Source organism: Augochlora pura, chromosome 11, assembly GCF_028453695.1.
Source record: "Augochlora pura isolate Apur16 chromosome 11, APUR_v2.2.1, whole genome shotgun sequence".
In the NCBI taxonomy this organism is placed as follows: Eukaryota; Metazoa; Arthropoda; class Insecta; order Hymenoptera; family Halictidae; genus Augochlora; species Augochlora pura.
Window position 1 is genome coordinate 188,719 of NC_135782.1, and position 17,116 is coordinate 205,834.

The 17,116-nt window shown below is 41.6% G+C and overlaps 3 protein-coding genes across 9 annotated transcripts; 2 read left to right on the top strand and 1 right to left on the bottom strand.

The window, feature by feature from the left end:
* Nucleotides 1–683: 683 nt before the first annotated feature.
* On the bottom strand, nt 684–12,655 carry Asator (tau-tubulin kinase asator). 6 transcript variants are annotated; one of them, XM_078194828.1, is made up of 15 exons: nt 12,637–12,655; nt 8,647–8,779; nt 8,401–8,548; nt 8,114–8,328; nt 7,729–7,998; nt 7,566–7,652; nt 7,210–7,482; nt 6,931–7,117; nt 6,516–6,841; nt 6,137–6,433; nt 5,212–5,499; nt 4,855–5,125; nt 4,131–4,511; nt 2,996–3,419; nt 684–2,882 (listed from the first exon to the last, which is right to left on the bottom strand). In XM_078194828.1, exons 1-15 carry the CDS (start codon nt 12,642–12,644, stop codon nt 2,828–2,830), a joined length of 3,363 nt encoding a protein of 1,120 aa, XP_078050954.1. In that variant the 5' UTR covers nt 12,645–12,655; the 3' UTR covers nt 684–2,827. The 6 variants fall into 6 exon arrangements, with proteins under 6 accessions (XP_078050954.1, XP_078050955.1, XP_078050956.1 ...); XM_078194829.1 differs by lacking the exon at nt 12,637–12,655 and adding an exon at nt 9,586–10,169; XM_078194830.1 differs by lacking the exon at nt 12,637–12,655 and adding an exon at nt 9,292–9,377.
* On the top strand, nt 10,265–14,952 carry LOC144477253 (uncharacterized). 2 transcript variants are annotated; one of them, XM_078194836.1, is made up of 3 exons: nt 10,265–10,436; nt 12,223–13,094; nt 14,866–14,952. In XM_078194836.1, the coding sequence occupies exons 2-3, from the start codon at nt 12,725–12,727 to the stop codon at nt 14,883–14,885; spliced, it is 390 nt and encodes a 129-aa protein (XP_078050962.1). In that variant the 5' UTR covers nt 10,265–10,436; nt 12,223–12,724; the 3' UTR covers nt 14,886–14,952. The 2 variants fall into 2 exon arrangements, with proteins under 2 accessions (XP_078050962.1, XP_078050961.1); XM_078194835.1 differs by lacking the exon at nt 10,265–10,436 and having other exon boundaries at nt 12,208–13,094.
* Nucleotides 14,953–14,959: 7 nt separating this feature from the next.
* Nucleotides 14,960–17,081, top strand: Pgk (phosphoglycerate kinase). Its single transcript, XM_078194840.1, has 5 exons — nt 14,960–15,201; nt 15,444–15,792; nt 15,888–16,226; nt 16,292–16,511; nt 16,597–17,081. The coding sequence occupies exons 1-5, from the start codon at nt 15,140–15,142 to the stop codon at nt 16,872–16,874; spliced, it is 1,248 nt and encodes a 415-aa protein (XP_078050966.1). The 5' UTR covers nt 14,960–15,139; the 3' UTR covers nt 16,875–17,081.
* The last annotated feature ends 35 nt before the right edge of the window (nt 17,082–17,116 follow it).

Sequence of the window (17,116 nt, forward strand, 5' to 3'; positions counted from 1 at the left end):
ATTAATCCCTGCCTCTCTTCCGAGAAAATAAACCGATATCGAGACTACCGTAAATGATTTTGACTATTTCGAACAAACCGAAGAATATTTCGAGATTACACGGAGCTACGCCAGCACTCCCAGTAGTCATGAAAAACTGGGACCAATATTTTCAGAATACCGAACCGAGATAAACATTCCGCAGCTGATTCAAAAACAATACCTACTTTACTCTTCTCGAACACCAATCAATTCAAATTTACCGCCGCTGAGCAGTTTGTGGCGCCTCCTGTGGCAAAATCATGAAACTTCTTCTGAGGTCCATATGTTTGACTGTTGGTAATTTGGCCAATAGTTTGAGCGTTCTGCCGATGGCCCAATTGGCGCTGTACGGACCTCGAAAGAAGCTTCATGATTTTAACAAAAGAGGAGCCACTGGTTGGCTAATAGTTTGAGCGTTTTGCCACCGGCCTAATTAGCGCCGTACAAATTCGGAATTTTGCCACAAGTCCATTGATGGCGGTAAATTTAAATTGTTTCTAACTAAAGAAAAACGCTGAACTTGCTAGAGGTATAAGAAACTGATTGAGTCGAGTTGATGCATCTGTGAACGATCTGAGGATTCGAGATATTCGGGAGTTCAACTTTCAGAGAGTAACTGTTCCGATCCTTGGTGAACTAAAGTCAATAAATTTTTACATCTCTACGTTTTCAAAAACAAAAAACATTCTGTTTATTTTCATGAAGCTGCGAATCGTCAAGATGAATCGTATAAGTATTTTGCTGCGCGGTCTTTCTGTTTACAAAATTAAATATATAATAGGGGATACGTCCAATGAGTTGTATTATGCGTGTTTGTTTACATTCAAACATACATTTGACCTTTGATTACAGATCCATTACTGATTTACACAAGAGTTGATTTTGCTTGCGCGCCTTACTGTCGTTGCATTCGAAATTCTGTATATTCGTACAAGATATTTCGTGATCGTAATCATCTCGAGATCCAAGAACAGATATTGCGCTGTCCAAGTTGTAACAATATACGTACAGAAGAATATACGTACATACACAGATTCATACACTCGTGTAGACTTGATTCAGTCGATTGTTTGTCTCTATTGCGCCTACGTGTCTCAGTTGATTCTTTTGTCTGTGTACTTTACACATCTTTACGACGCAAATGAATTTCACGATTCTTCAAAGTTAAAGCTATTTCATCGTACCGTATCGTTCGTCAACGTTCTTGCGACCATTGCACAAAATAAACCCTTAACTACTTTGTACAAATACAATATAGGTATGTATAACTCTATGCGCGAATTTGGTTTTAGTAATGGAATACTAGAGGATCTACTTGACTAGTTTTATGCATCACTAGATTCCATTTCACTGCGAATTCGTAACTGTCTGGAAAAATCACGTTACCGGGAAGTGCAAGACAAATACGCGTAATCCTATTACATATAAATCTAACTGTAGCTTTTTCGAGTACTCTGTTTACGTGTCTGATACTGTTCCTCTCTCTATTTCCCCTCGACAGTTTTCTCACAAACGTAAATAGTTCATTAACGCGCGGTTTCTTTCATCGATATCATAGTTAGCGAACCCTCTTCCCCACACGTACACGATGGTGGTTTTTCAAAGAGATCATATTCCCCTGTATGCACGTGTGCACGTATATATACATGGCGCGTACGCACGTTTCGGAGACAATCAAACGTATCCAAACGTAATCGATCTAAAATACCGAAACGAAATCACAGTAACGCGTGTACGCGTAACCGATTCTATATCGGTTTTGAACTAGTTTCCAATATATTCAACGTCGTTATCGTAGAAGCAGAGTCGCTAAAGTACATCGAACGGAATCGGTGCAAGCTCTTTTCATCGTACAAACTACCGAAAGCTCCAACGAAATAAACGGAAAAGATCAAGCTACGCTTTAGGAAGAATCTGTTAAGCGTTATCGGTAATGTTTCGACGTCTCACAAAATGAACAGGAACGGCACGTAATAGTAACTCGTGAAGAGAAAGAAACAAGAAAAAGAAAGAGATAGAAAGAGAGAAAGAAATAAAGAGAGAGAGAGAGAGAGAGAGAGAGAGAGAGAGAGAGAGAGAGAGGCAAAGACAGACATAGATAGATGGAAAGAAGAGTGTGCAGGAAGAATTTGTTCTCGTCGTTAACGCAGACAACTTTCCCGACATCTTTTCGAAAACGCCGTTATCGCATTGTAGTAACGTGCATCATTTACACATAATCATTAATATTTATTGTAATTATCATCGGACGCATTTAAGGACTAGGAAGTGTAATCTTTGAAGCACCACCAATTCATATAATGTTCGCGTTTCGCGAGAGAATTCTGCATTGAAAATAAACGATACGCTCAACGCATACGGATGGACTGAATTAATAAATCGTTAGACGAACGCGTAGATGCATAGCCGCCTACATGCGTCGAGCTAAAATTACGAAAATTTCTCGAATCTAATTGAACCGTGCTGTTCTGAGAACGTGTAACGTTCGCAAAGAAAAATAATTAAAATCGCTTGCTCGTACAGAAAAGCAATTTCAACGTGTGGATCGTTTTTTCTTGTTTGATCGATTATTCCGTTCAGTTTGTTTTACGCTTCGAGGCTGAACGATTGTTCGGCGGCACGGCGTTGTTGTACGAGTATCGCACAATCCAAATGCCGTAAAATGGCCAGTTGCGGATGGTTTCTTTCGCACTACGTGGAAAGAAAACTTAGCACGTTCGACGAAACAACAGATCGCAATGTTCTGCTGTGATCGTGATATTATAAAGAAACAGACCGGTTTCCTTTTCGTCGTCGACGCTGTACCTCACGATTCTCGGCTGACTATCGTTGCGTCCGGTATAGGTCGAAATCTGCGGCATCTGTAAATCGGAACGTACGTACATACGTAGATACGTGTATCAATGACCATCGGCGATAATTATCAGCGATCGACACTAGAAGATTCACGGCCAGCAATGAGGAAGAAACGTACCTGGCATTATTTTCTGCAACATGAGGAGGCAAGGACGTGGGAGGTGGCGGAGGCTGAGCATTCGGTGGTCCACTGCTTTCGGAATCGCTGTTGCTACTCTCTTCTGTTTGTTTGGCTGCTTCTCCTAGGAGGTGCGACGGTACTCCTCTTGGAGAATATCGGGACAGTATTTCAGAATTGGGTCTGACCATGCGCTGCAATCTCGTTTGGAATCGCAGATATTTTTGACTAGCATCCGTCATGTATTTCTCGCTTTCCCTTCGGCGACGTAACGCAGGAGTGCATCCGGTTAAATTTATGTCTTCGGTCGAATTAGCCGACGTTAACGGTGAAAAGATCGGTCGTGCGTCGGGCAAGGTTGCGCATCGGCGTAGTTGCTGGGGTTCCGAGATCCTGGCCGCTGTCAAGGGTTTGCCTTTGATAGCTAAAATTTGCCAATGTTAGTATCGATACAAATCGCTATACCCGCGGCATTATTTCTGACAAATCAGCTCATTCGAAACAAATACGGTTAACCAAGCGCGCAGACCTTCCTTTCCATTTCCTTCTCCTCCTTTCTCGCCTTTCTTTCATTCAACTTTACTTTTCTAGTTCGTTTGCGTTTACCTGGACCGTACTACCATACGCAAACACTTTGGAAAAGAAAACGAAAAGTTTATCGAATGGCCTGGCTGTTCTTGGATTAGAACGCGCCTCGATCGAAAAACTTTGGAAAATTTTCAACTACGGAAAAATAGTGAAACAACCGTGATGCAGCTACTTGTACGGTAACTCGAGACAGGATTCGTAAATATCTACATTTTGCAATTATAATACCTATAATCGAGTATATTAACTTATTTGTTCTCTTTTTTTTTCTTAATTTCCTCTTAATATTCTGTTACTTGTTTTAAGCATTCGTTACTTTTTAAATTGTGGCAACGTTTACGACTTACGGGATCGATTTACGATTCACGCAACGCAATATTAGGCACGTGTCCCGGTTCGATTACTTGAATTGCATTAGTTCGAAAATCTAATAGCAAAACGAAACAGAATAAAACGAAACTACGTATACAGTGAATCGCGAGTCGCATTAGCGATCCTCGAAAGAGAATCGTACGATTACAATTTAATCGAAAAAAGGCTTACTAACTAGCATCTATTTGCCTGGTTATAGCCGCGGGTGTAGACGATTTTTCGATTTCGTTAGCCACGCAAGTCCTGGTATTCGGAGTATTCGTTTCTGGAGTAGACTCTGATAGCGAACATCTGGGACTTTTAACCGGGACCGGTATTTTACTGACAGTGTTATAGATCCTACAAGGAGCTTCCTTTTCTTTATTGTTCTTATATTCACGAGTGGCTACTATGTTCGATATAGTGGCCGAGACGGTTGTGGTATTGTTTTCCTTATGTGCCGATACGACAGCATCGGCAGGTGGCCGATTCTCGACAGCATCGTCGTATACCGACGACTCTTCCGATCCTGGATTAGGGCCAGCTGGACTATCCACTGTACCGTTTGCCATGCTTCCTGTCGAATCACAAAATTGTTGTCTTCGTTGCCGAGAAATGTGTTTGAACGAAGAGAAAGTTACTGTGAAACGAAGTGTCTGCGATGCTAGAAAGCTTGTTTCTTTCGGCCAGATGGATGATGAGGAAATAAGGCGAAAAAGAAGCAGGCAGGCGCAAACGTATATTATAGTAGTTTAAATAAACTGGGCGGTGGGCGTTAAGTAGAGGAACTCGCCGGAGACACGGAAAAATACGGAGAACGTGGAAAATACGGAAGACACGGAAAACACGGAAGACAAGAGAGACCAGGGAAACGGGGAAGACACGTGTAATCTATCGCAGCAAACAATTGGCATACTTACTCTGCATCGGTTCTCTGTCGGTGGTAGTTTGAACAACGGTAGCACCAGCCGTCGCGTCCACGACCCTAATTTCCAGTCTACCCGCCACCGCACCCGCCTCTTCTTCTTCCCCACCAGGTGTACTAGGCATTGTGTTGGGGGGTGAAAAAGCAACCGCCGGTACGCTCGCTCGTCGAGGTGGCGGACTTTGTCTTGGTTCGTCGTAACGAGTTGCGATATTCCTCATTACGTCAACCTCGTAGAACAGATCGTCGAACGCAGCTTGTTGAACCTGTCCAAAAACGAGTTAGTCCAACGATCCCAATCAACTTCACAATACTAGTAGTGGATATGCCTAGGATAGATGTGTATACAAACCAACGGGGCTTCGAGATTGGCGCGTACATGTGGCGCTAACGCTGGAACACTCCAAGCACTCGGGAGCGCCCCTTGGAGATCTGGATATTTTTCGATGCCAGCAATGTTCAAGCATCGATGAGGAACCGAAGGTTTTGGAGAATCTTCGCTGATTCGAGACAGGGCGGAAGGTACAATCGAATGCTGATGAGACATAACCGATGTGGCTGATTGAACCACCGCTGTTTTCGCATCGATAGACGCAGGCACTGAAGATGCGGTAGTCACAGCATCACTGACAACTGTCGACTGTATATACAAATGTGGTAAAAACACAAACAATTGCAAACCTATTGGATATGCACATGTATGCGTAACTGGCATATATATATGTATACACATCTGTTGAATTGTTGCTTCACTCAAACGAAAACATGTAAGAAAAGTATAAGGTGAACAAACACGCACGCAATTCTTTCTGATTCTGCGTTTCTAGCTTAGTTTGATATTCTCTTTGTAACGCATGCGTCTCTACCAACTACAATAAATTACATGACAGAACCAAGTTATTTGTAACTCCTAAAGGCGTGGAGAATCAAGAAGTATTCGTAAACTCATCTACGTAATCAAATATATATGTATATATATCACAGATATCGAAAAGACAGGCAAGACGAGTGATGACAAATAATGCAGAAACACGCGTAAACTTTCGAACGGTGGCATATAAAGGGTTGATTCGATTCTGTGGCAGGTAACAACTGTCGCATCAAACGAGGGCATGGACACTGGCCAGACGTGACTAGAATATTAAATATTTCATCCGTAAGTTAATAAAAAAATATACACTTCTTCTTGCATTAGATGTCTCCTTTTATTTTTTTTACCAAAAATATGTCTGCAGGAAATTTAAAACAAGTCTTAGAAAATTTAGAATTAAATTTACCTGCGGTACTATAACTGGCAAAGTGGCCCCTTTATGTTCAGGACTCTGTAAATTCTCTCCTTTCCATTCGTTGTCGGTCTCCTCGGAGTCGTCAAATTGCGATTTCCATTGAGAGGCTAACGTTAACCCGCCACCGCCTTTGGTCACTTGTTGTAACGCGGATACGTTGTCGTCGTCGATCTGGGCACACTGGGTGATAGAGTAGTCTCTTATCGCCGCACGGCTGGCTCGTGTTTGTTGTCGACCGTCTGTTCTTCTACGGAATTCCCTCTTCAGCGGTTCTCTTTGTTCGTTAACCTATCGGAATTAAGTCATTGTTAAGCAACTATTAAACTATAAACTGTACAAATTCGTGCGAATACGGTTAATCGATACGTACGGGACTTTGATTGCCAACGTATTTTGGATTGGTAACATCATAGGAACAATATGAAGCATCGACCTCGGTTTGCACTCGAGGACTCGGTGGCTCTTCGGTTGTCGGTTCGGGTGCGGGCCTAACTCGTACTCGAACGAAGGCACCGCTTTGTGATTTTCGCAACGGTGCCGGCAGCTTCGCGCTAATTTTATTTCGAGTCACTTCCGAAGCGGAACGAGCAGACGCCATCAGCGCATCCCCTTCGTTGTCCACGGGCTTCTCCACCGCTACCACTCCTGTTTGCGGTTCGGCAGCCATCGAAACTGCACGGCGTTTTTTCGGTGAACCTGCAAAATGCGCACAGACACAAGCATATAAAACAGAGGTACTCGAGAAAAACAGGAATCTATTTGTTTCAGAGAAAAATGATTGTGACCATGAGTCGTCGGTGGAAGAACAGCTTGCTGCCTGTTCTGTTGGTGATTGTTGTCGATCGTTGGTATCGTGGCATTGCAATTCTTATCGCGACCATGATTGCTATTGGCCGATGTAAACGGTACCGAAGATGCTTCCACACCGCGTTGCTTGTTCCTTCTGCATATACTCTCGTAATCCATTTGTGCCTGAAAAACAGCAGCAAATAATAGCAAGAGATAACTGACGGTCCAAAGTACACGCCAGAATCTAGTTTGCTGTTAACATCATTGCGTCTTACGTCTAATTCTTTCCTGTTGTCGGGTTCGACGTTTTCTTGATTATTCGTGTCGACATTTGGCGTGGGTGGTGGCTGATTGATCGTGGTTGCAGTAGTCAGTACAGGAGGCACGGTAACCGCTGGCAAAGACCTTGTAGTTGGCAAACTTTCGTTAGCTATCACCGACCTTTCCCAGTCGTAAGGATCGTTCGTCTTCACGCCTCTCCGTTTCATGCAGCGCTCGAACAACCCCGCCAACATTTCGTAGTCTGGTTTGTCCGCGTATTCCAAACTCTAGAACAGTGTTATTCTATAATAGATATACCAAGTACGAAATTTTCTAACAGTGGTCTTATCATGGTTTTCGAAACACGTACCTGAATATGTTCTAGGAAACCTCGAAAATCGGATGGAAGGTGTTTTAAAAGTAAATGATGATCGAACCTCTCTTTCATGACACCCACCTGAGTTCAATGAATTACATATTACTGATTAATCGGTCCAACCGATACTTCGAATGGCACGATCCCTTTAATGTACCTGTTCTTTGTCCTTTATCTTCCGCCATGGTAGTTGTCCGTTTACAAATTCTACCAACATGTAAAACAAAGACCACAAATCATCGTGTCTGCCCATTTCTTTATTTTTGTGTGCATTTACGGATGCGTAACGGACGGTTCCTCTAAATCCTGCCGCGCTGCGAGGTGGTCGAACTTCGCCGGTGCTAGTTGTAAATTGACGGGATAATCCAAAATCCAGCATGAACACGAGCATCGAGTTATGCGGAAGTCGTCCAATTGAAAAATTTGACTACAAGCATACCCATAAAAATGTAAATATCATAAATGTTAATTTTGAGCAGGTCATTTATGGCAAATGTATAGAGGTATCCCATAATACAATATTATACCAAAATTGTGCTCACCGGTTTAATGTCCCTGTGAAGAAAACCTACTTCATGTATACTTTCTATTGCTTGAAGAATTTGAAGTCCTAAACGAAGAGTAGTTGACAATGAAAATGCACCTCTTGGCTGAGCACGACGTAATTCAGCCAAATTTTTGCCTTGCAATTGCATCACAACATAATTGAATCGATCATTTCGGCCACAACCAATAAATCTGCACACGTGTTCCCTACCTACAATAGGCGTGATCATTTATATTGGTACACATGGGGGATTATATATGCTAATATAAAATTCTAACAAACCCTGGAGCTTCTTTAATACAGCTACTTCCATCTTAAGAACTTGCTTTGGCTGCCGAGCAGATTCAACTTTTAGTGCAACTAGCTCCTTGGTCATTAAATCTACGCCTTCGAATATCTCCCCAAATCCTCCTCCCCCTATTTTTTTAACCTATAGTGCGAAAAGAACAGTTAGATGTAAAATTGATGGGAAGAAGAGGTAGATGCATATGTTGAAAGTGGAGAGGATATATGAATTAAGCGACTCACGACTTTCCAACGTTCTTTGACCACATGGCCAGGCTGTAACAAATCTTCACTCGTCATAGTTATGTTATTATTCTGATCCGTGCTTTCGTCGCCTACATTCCTCAGCAGCACATTGGTAGAATGAACGGGATGCCTGAAAAATGCGAGTGATCCCTTATGCGTTGCGATTGATTCGAGATATGTAATATTGTTCGCATGCTGGATGCGTTTAGGCCTCCGTTGGCCTCTCTCGGGAACACGCGAAGAGACAACATATAATTAAATAAAAATAAATAGAGAAGCGGACACAGAATTGTAACGTGTCGATGCGATGTTACTAAAGAGAACGGAGGAACGGCTCGATATAACGAACTTTGTAGCTGTCAACGGGAGACAAGCGACACGCCCCGAAACCGTAATAGGTTAGGATTTTAACCTAAAGCAGCGTATTATGGTAGAAAATTGGTCGATACCGAGCGCCCTGTGTTAGGCAGCCATGATTGCGTGCGAGCGAAGGGTACAGTGGATACGTAGGGAACGACGATCAACCGTTCTATCCGTCATGCGACAGCGTTCGGCCGTCACCCGTCACCCGTCACATTTCAGTTTTCCTTTTTTTTTTGAAAAATCGTTTGTGGATTATTCATCGTTTAGCGACAATCACACCTTTGAAACTTTCGAGCGGTCCTTCCAGCAAGTCTACGAGTCGCTAAGTCGCGTTAACTCGCGTCAATCATTACGAACACAACCGAATGAATCCGAGTCGAGCAATGAAACTAAGAGAGGGAACACGGCTAAAGAAAATAATACATATATGTATGTATGTAGTTCTATCCCTTTGGTTTCCTTGCTCGTCGCAATCTTCTATGAAACATTTCATTTTATAGAGCGTTTCATTCGTAATCCTTTCCCGCACACCCATCGATCCAAATTTCAATGAAGTATTTCATTTTTACTAACGGTGTTGTTCGTCGATACTGTTTCAATCCTCGACGGTGTTTCCTCGCAAGCAGAACTTTCCCCAACCAGTGTACAAGTCTCTTCACGATTGCACACTTTCCGTCCGCATCTTTCCTTTTCTCCTTTTTCCCCGATACTTCGTATCCGTATCACACGTATTTCGTCCCCTTCCCGCTAGTTTCACTCTATCTTCGCTTCACCCTTCCATCTTTCTTTCTCTCCTTTTGCCTTCTCACCCTCTCCCACTTTCCTAGCCCATCCCACAGTTTTCTTATCTCTCTCTCTTTCTCTCTCTCTCTCTCACTCACTCTCTGCTCCCCTCTCTCTCACCCTTTCCCACTCTGTCGCGAGTTGATTCGACCCGAGCGAGACCCGACACCGACACCGACCGTTCGCTATTTTACCCTTTCTTTTTTTCTATTCTCACACGACATTTTATCTTTGCGATCACTTCGTCCGCGACGATACAAAATGTATCCGATGTATTTGCGAGAACTGTAGCTACGTACTATTTCCCGTCAAACACCGATAGAACAGCCATTTTTCGATTTTGTACCACTACAGTCGTAATACTTGTAAACGCCGCAAGATAGCGACCTGAATGCTCGATCGATCTCTGTCTCTATCGTCCTCTCTTTTCTCACTATCCTTTCAAATATTTCAGGGTTTAATCAGTGAGTGACCATGTGAACTGCGAACGTTCTACTACTTACGTGACCGATATACCAGAGAGAACATGCATATGCATATTCGTGTCTGCTTCTTTCTCTATTTCTAATTTTACGCATTGTCGTAGAATCGTGCATCTTATTATGGATTATAATATTATAGATATATGTATTCGGTAAATGGTACCGTATGTCATTTTGCATTGATCTAACAGAGAACATTTTAACTATCTTCTTTTGCGTTAAGTCTCGCGATGCGTATGAAAGTATAAAATAGCTTGAAATGTTCGTTCTTCAAACGACCAGGTATAGTTTAAAGATTACTAACTGATTACAGAATCAAAACGCGCTTATAGGCAGTAGTAAGTAATATACGTATGTAAATACATAGTTTCCTTTGTAAACTGAGGTTATGCTCTGACCTGGCATTCTTTCGGATGAATAAAATTTGAAAATTATGACGAAGATTAATAACGAGTTTACAAAAAGGAATAAAGTTTGGTAGCCGCACAATACGAATTTTCTTACACCGATTCATTCCTATTACAAGTTTCTGCTTTGTAATATATCAAATTTTGTTGATTAGTAAATAATAATTAACAGTAGTAGTAGCAGTACATAATGACATTTATTAGTAATTATAATAACGATTAACAATGAAGTAGTTGATCATTGAACAAATATTGCGTTACGTTCTGCCTCGCGCGATGTGATTTTGAATATCCCGCGTAACGCGCTGCGGTGCTAGACACGGATTCGAAGTCCGTACCGTGAAGTGCCCAGCCCAAGTTTAATGATTATTCTCGCGCTCGACGCTCGCGATTTACCGTTGTAGTCAATATGTTACAGATAACTTTCTCCACGATATATATATTACTTACGCTATCCTATCTTTATATGGTAGAAATAAAAAGTAAATTCGACCGAGGCAGCATTTATATACCCTGCTCGTGAAAAACGATGTATTTATAAGAAATTTTTATTGTAGTCATATTTGTATTACCTTATAATCTACAGTACGGTATTACCAAATGATGTTGCTTTTAATAGGCGGTGCTTAAATAATTCTGTTATACTGAACATGCGAAAATGTCACGTTACCGAATCGTGCTGAAAAACTATAACGCGCGTTAATTTGTATGATAAAACCACGCGGATCCAATATTGGAGAGAACGAACGAAGCAAACGATTTTCTGACATACATTACAACTGAATCGATTTTTTCAATTCCTATTTATAACAATATTGTTACAATGTGTTAAAAGGGTGAGCGTCTCGAAGTATGTATTAATCACAGATCTTGAAAGTGTTGACGCAATAAAAGTACTATGTGTACAGCTAGTTAGAACACATTTAGAATGTGGACTGGTGTACTATCTAGCCACCGTCAATACTTTGAAACGCGAAACAATTCTAAAAGGATAGAATCAAGTTTCGCGTAAATTTTTGACCCCATTTATACATACATCATGGGAGCAGTAACTTTCGCGTTGTTGTACAAAGACGAGTCTCGGTTGATGCTACCACAAAAAAAAATACGCTATTGTATACTACCTATAAAATATGTATATGGGCAATACATAACCTTCGTTCAGAAATATAATTCGTAACGTACGCATGCCGTAACTCTGTCACAACACGAATATAGAATGAATATGAGAAACTAAATCCCAAAAGCTTCTTTACAAATAGCACCTGATCGATGCGTTTTCTACAGCCTTGTAAATTTTGGTTCGTATGGGATCTTACCCCGTTGAAAGCAAAATAAATTCTTATAGTATATACATATGCTGTACAATTTAAGTTTAAACATCTATTTTTAAACGACCCCACTTTATATGTGTACACATTACGCGGAGTAGTATCTTTCTCCGCGCCAAGGTAGTTTTCGAGGTAGTTCTGTTGCTCTTTAACCATCTGCATACCGGTCAAACGAAAATATTACTTATTTCTTCTGTCTGTTTGCAGCGAACGACAACGCGTTCACCGTATTATATCGAAATACATACGATACATACACGCGAAAGATCGAGGCACGGATGAAGCGCGAATACGCGAGAAGCACGCGTGCGCACGTTCATGCGTGCACTCCAGGGCAATTAAAATGTACTCGCACACTCGGGGCATGCTCTGTTTATGCAAAACTGTACGAATATGCGTAAGGATAGAAAAACGGATGAAAGTTAGCAGTCGTCGCAAAGAAGGAAAACACACCATGAAACAAACCGACTGGTAATGGGAAACAAAAGAAAGAGAGCTGTAGTAGAGGGGGGTAGCGGAGTAGTAGAGATACAACAAAGAGAGCAAGAGGTGTATAACGGAAGAGCAAAAGGGATCGAATATCAAATTTAAATCGTCTCGAAAGAAATAATGATCACGTACCACTTCATGGCTCCGATCGAAAGAGGGACTTGGCGATAAATAAAGGCAATGAAAAGATCGCGCCGAGTGGATAGGTGGTTACACGAAGATGACGCAGAGCAGAATGATTACGGCGACGGTGATGGTAGCGTTGGTGGTAGCGTTGGTGGTAGCGTTGGTGGTAGCGTTGATGGTAGCGTTGGTGGCAGTTGTGGCGGCGGTGGTGGCGGTGGCGGCGGTGGCCGTGATGAAGGTGACGGTGACAGCGGCGGTGGTGACGGTGGTGAATCGACGCGTTCTTCAAAATCAAACACAAGATACGAACAAGCGGCTGAGTAAACCGGGAAGAATCGAAATCGAAATGAACGTTGCGCTGTGGAACTGTCCACGGCTCCTCCCATGCAGAGCACGACAAACGACGATTAAAGAAAATTTCTCGCGTGGTCCGGGGGGCGAAAACACAGAGGGAACAGTTTTAGGTAACAAACCGATGGCTAAAGTTCTTTTGAACAGGTCAGAGTCAGAGTCAGAGTCAGAGTCGGAATCAGAGAGCTCGAATGCGAGTCGCCGCGTTCCACTGGCATTGGACTGACACACGAGTATCGCGTTGTTCCTTTTCTTCCACCGTCTCCTTCTCTTTTTGATCCTCTCTCCCTCCACCCGTTGCGGACTGGTGGTCGCTCGGCCTGACTCGAATCTTGAACCGAACCGATCGCGGACGCTGCTTCGTGTACCAGACCTTGGCTCCTACGCTCCTACCTATCTGCCTATATACATATATATATATATTTACTATAAAGTGTTTGCCATTCAACACAACATACGATATTCGAGTACTCTGTATCGTTTGTTGATCACCTCTCCCGTCGTCTCCTCTATTCCACCTACCTTGCGCGATTCCCGTCTTTCGAGTCATTCATCGATTTTCGATCATTGATGCGTTCGCATAGACACACACAGGTGTAACTCCGACGTCTCTAATCGAGCTATCTTTGCGAGTATCACAGTAGACGTTCATTTCATAATTGCATAACACTACAGGCAGTAGTGTTTCGCCTATTTGGTAAACAGGTACTCCTAGTTTTAAAAGAGGCGATTAAACTGGCCTTCTAAAAGAACGATTGTCTTGAAATTCTGTCGAGAAAATATACATAGCTATACATATTTCGCGTATCCCGCCTTCGCGTTCAGCAAACTTGTGTTATTTCGGTCCGGCGCGGCGGCACGGCAGCGTGTTCCGACCATTTCACACGTACAATTTTTACAGGTCGAGGGTGTCGCAACTTACGATGCGATGAGTCGAGTCAGAGTCTTATTCAAGTTCATTTCATTCCTTTCTCCATTTCTTTCTGAAAGCGTTGACTAGCTCGTAACAAAGAACAATGGAATTTCAAATTCAAAGAAGAAAAGATATTACCAAAGTATACCTACTACAGCATCGGATAATGCGGCATAATATGTGGAATATTAGCATCAATTAGGAAATGTTAATTATTCTCGTCCTATTTTCATGCGTGCCACTCGGCTTGTTCTCTACCTCCTGTGTTTCACCTTCGTTTTAGAATCGGATAAACGGTCGACGGCACGATTGTGTTACCATGCCAGACTCGAGAATAGCATCGGTCAGATGAAATACCGGAATACCAGACGTTTATCGAATATTCCATCTCTGCACATCCAAACCATATTCGTATTATAATTCGTCAATGGGATATCAGAAAACTGAACGATCTTGTACTCTGTATGTTCTTCTATTTACGAGTGCTCTCTTCTATTTTGAGAAGTCACGTTGTCACCGACTCGTCCAATTTTTCTGTCATCGAGCTGAAATCAAAATTGATCGTTGCCATTAATCCCTATATCTATTCGTACTTCTTACACCTGGCCATTTTGTGATCAGTAAAGAAAAAATAATATCCGAACTATTATCGAACCAAGACGTTCGATTGTTACCATTATAGATTGTAATCTATAATGTCAATTTGTTCCAAGTAAATACGTTCGTATAAACGCATGTACTTGAACCTGGTACGCTGTCTGTCTTCATCAACATCTGTCAATCGACGACATTCAGTTTGGTTACTGTTCAACCATGCATTTGTTTGTAACAATTTGTGCGTTCTCGCAACAAATAGAAATTATCTACGATCACGTTAAAGACAAATAGGTTGAAAATTGTATAATCGCGTACATCGTGTATGTACTAATTTTCTACGTACATGCATGTAATAAACTGACCGTTTTTTCAAGCTAAAGCACACGACGAGTAACCATATTCGAAACAGCTGTTTCGATGCGCGCGTCTCTAAAACTCGTAGGAGGTCGCTACATTCGTCGACCTTGCTTTGACTTTGCCGAGTCGAAGTGTTTCGGTGATAAAACGATTCGAAAGGTAGTCGAGAGTTTTGTCGCAAGTTACTGCACCAAGCAGAGGTTACCCAAGTTGAGAAACCAAACCAACGGCGCATTGATAATCATTGAAAAGAGTATTGTTTTGAAAGCGAGACATTTCAATAGTAAAACTATGGCGTTCAATATGCTCAGCATCGATAAAGTGGATCTGACGGACAAACGGGTTCTGATGCGGTACATATCCTTTAATCGTACCTTTCTCAATTTCCATTCTCAACTACTAAACTTTTAACACGTCAATGAAACCTTACGTCGCCATCGTCGCGTATTCTTCAATTTTGATGTACAATGTAACCTTAATGCGATGAGTAACAACTAGAACCACGGAAGCCGGTCGAACTTCGAATTTCTCAAAAGAAATGAAAAGTTTATATATTATGTTACTGTGTATGTAAATAATATAAACCATGTTTTAGGGTGGACTTCAATGTGCCATTAAAGGAAGGTAAAATAACCAACAACCAACGAATTGTTGCTGCAATGGATACTGTCAAATATGCTCTTGATAAGAAAGCAAAGAGTGTTGTATTGATGTCGCATTTGGGTCGCCCAGATGGTAAACCAGACATGAAATATACTTTGAAACCAGTAGTGGAAGAATTAAAAAAGCTACTTGGAAAAGAGATATTGTTTTTAAATGATTGCGTTGGACCGGAAGTAGAAGCTGCTTGTGCTAATCCCGCACCTGGAACTGTCATCTTGCTAGAAAATTTACGGTTTCACATAGAGGAGGAAGGCAAGGGAGTTGGACCAGATGGAAGTAAGGTATAAAGATTTCTTCAACATTCAATCGATATCAATGCAATTACTTGTATCAATTTCAAATAAAACATTCTGATAAAAATTTCTCTTTCTCTCAGGTAAAAGCAGATAAAGAAAAAGTTGCGGAATTTCGAAAATCTCTTGGCAAACTTGGAGATATTTATGTTAACGACGCGTTCGGTACCGCACATCGAGCTCATAGCTCGATGTTAGGAGAGGGATATGCAACCAGGGCAAGCGGATTTCTTTTAAAGAAAGAATTAGAATATTTCGCTAAAGCGTTAGATAATCCTGCGAGGCCATTCTTAGCAATATTAGGGGGTGCCAAAATTGCAGATAAAATACAGTTAATAAATAATATGTTGGACAAAGTCAATGAAATGATTATCGGCGGTGGAATGGCATATACTTTTTTGAAAGTATCCAAAAACATGAAGGTACATATTGCGAAACGGTATTCGACCTACTTTGTTTCCAATTAACACGATGTTTTCCATATTAGATAGGTAATTCGTTGTTCGACGAAGAAGGAGCGAAAATAGTCAACGATTTATTAGCAAAGGCAGAGAAGAACAAGGTTCAAATACATTTACCCGTTGACTTTGTTACTGCGGATAAATTCGCGGAAAATGCAGCAGTCGGTGCAGCAGACATAGAGAGTGGCATACCCGATGGTTGGATGGGTCTTGACGTTGGTCCAAAGACAAGAGAATTATTTGCAGGTAAATAATATCTTGAGAAGAAATTTATCCTCTTTCCGATTGTATCTACGGTGTGACAGATACTTCATAGATGTACAATTTGCAGAATCAATCAAAAGAGCAAAGACTATTGTATGGAATGGCCCAGCAGGTGTGTTTGAATTTGAAAATTTCAGCCAAGGTACAAAGAGTCTCATGGATAACGTCGTGAACGTTACGGCGCAGGGTGCTATTACCATTATTGGGGGCGGTGATACGGCCACGTGTGCCGCTAAATGGAAAACTGAAGATAAAGTGAGCCACGTGAGCACTGGAGGTGGTGCCAGTTTAGAACTTCTCGAAGGCAAAATTTTACCGGGAGTCCAGGCTCTTACTCCAGCGTAAATTAGCAATTTTAAAATGTACCAGTTGATGTAAGACTTTAAAGGACATCGGTCGTATCAGAATACCTGGTCGAATGTCCAATCAAATAGATAAAACATCCAATAATCTTCTAGCAACAGTAATGTTGTAATTTCCATGTAAAAAATATTGTATTCTGTGAAACACGATTTTTGTTTCCCCATGTGAAATATATTAAAAAAGATACGAGTTCGCTTTTGTAGGAATGAATCGTGTACTCTACG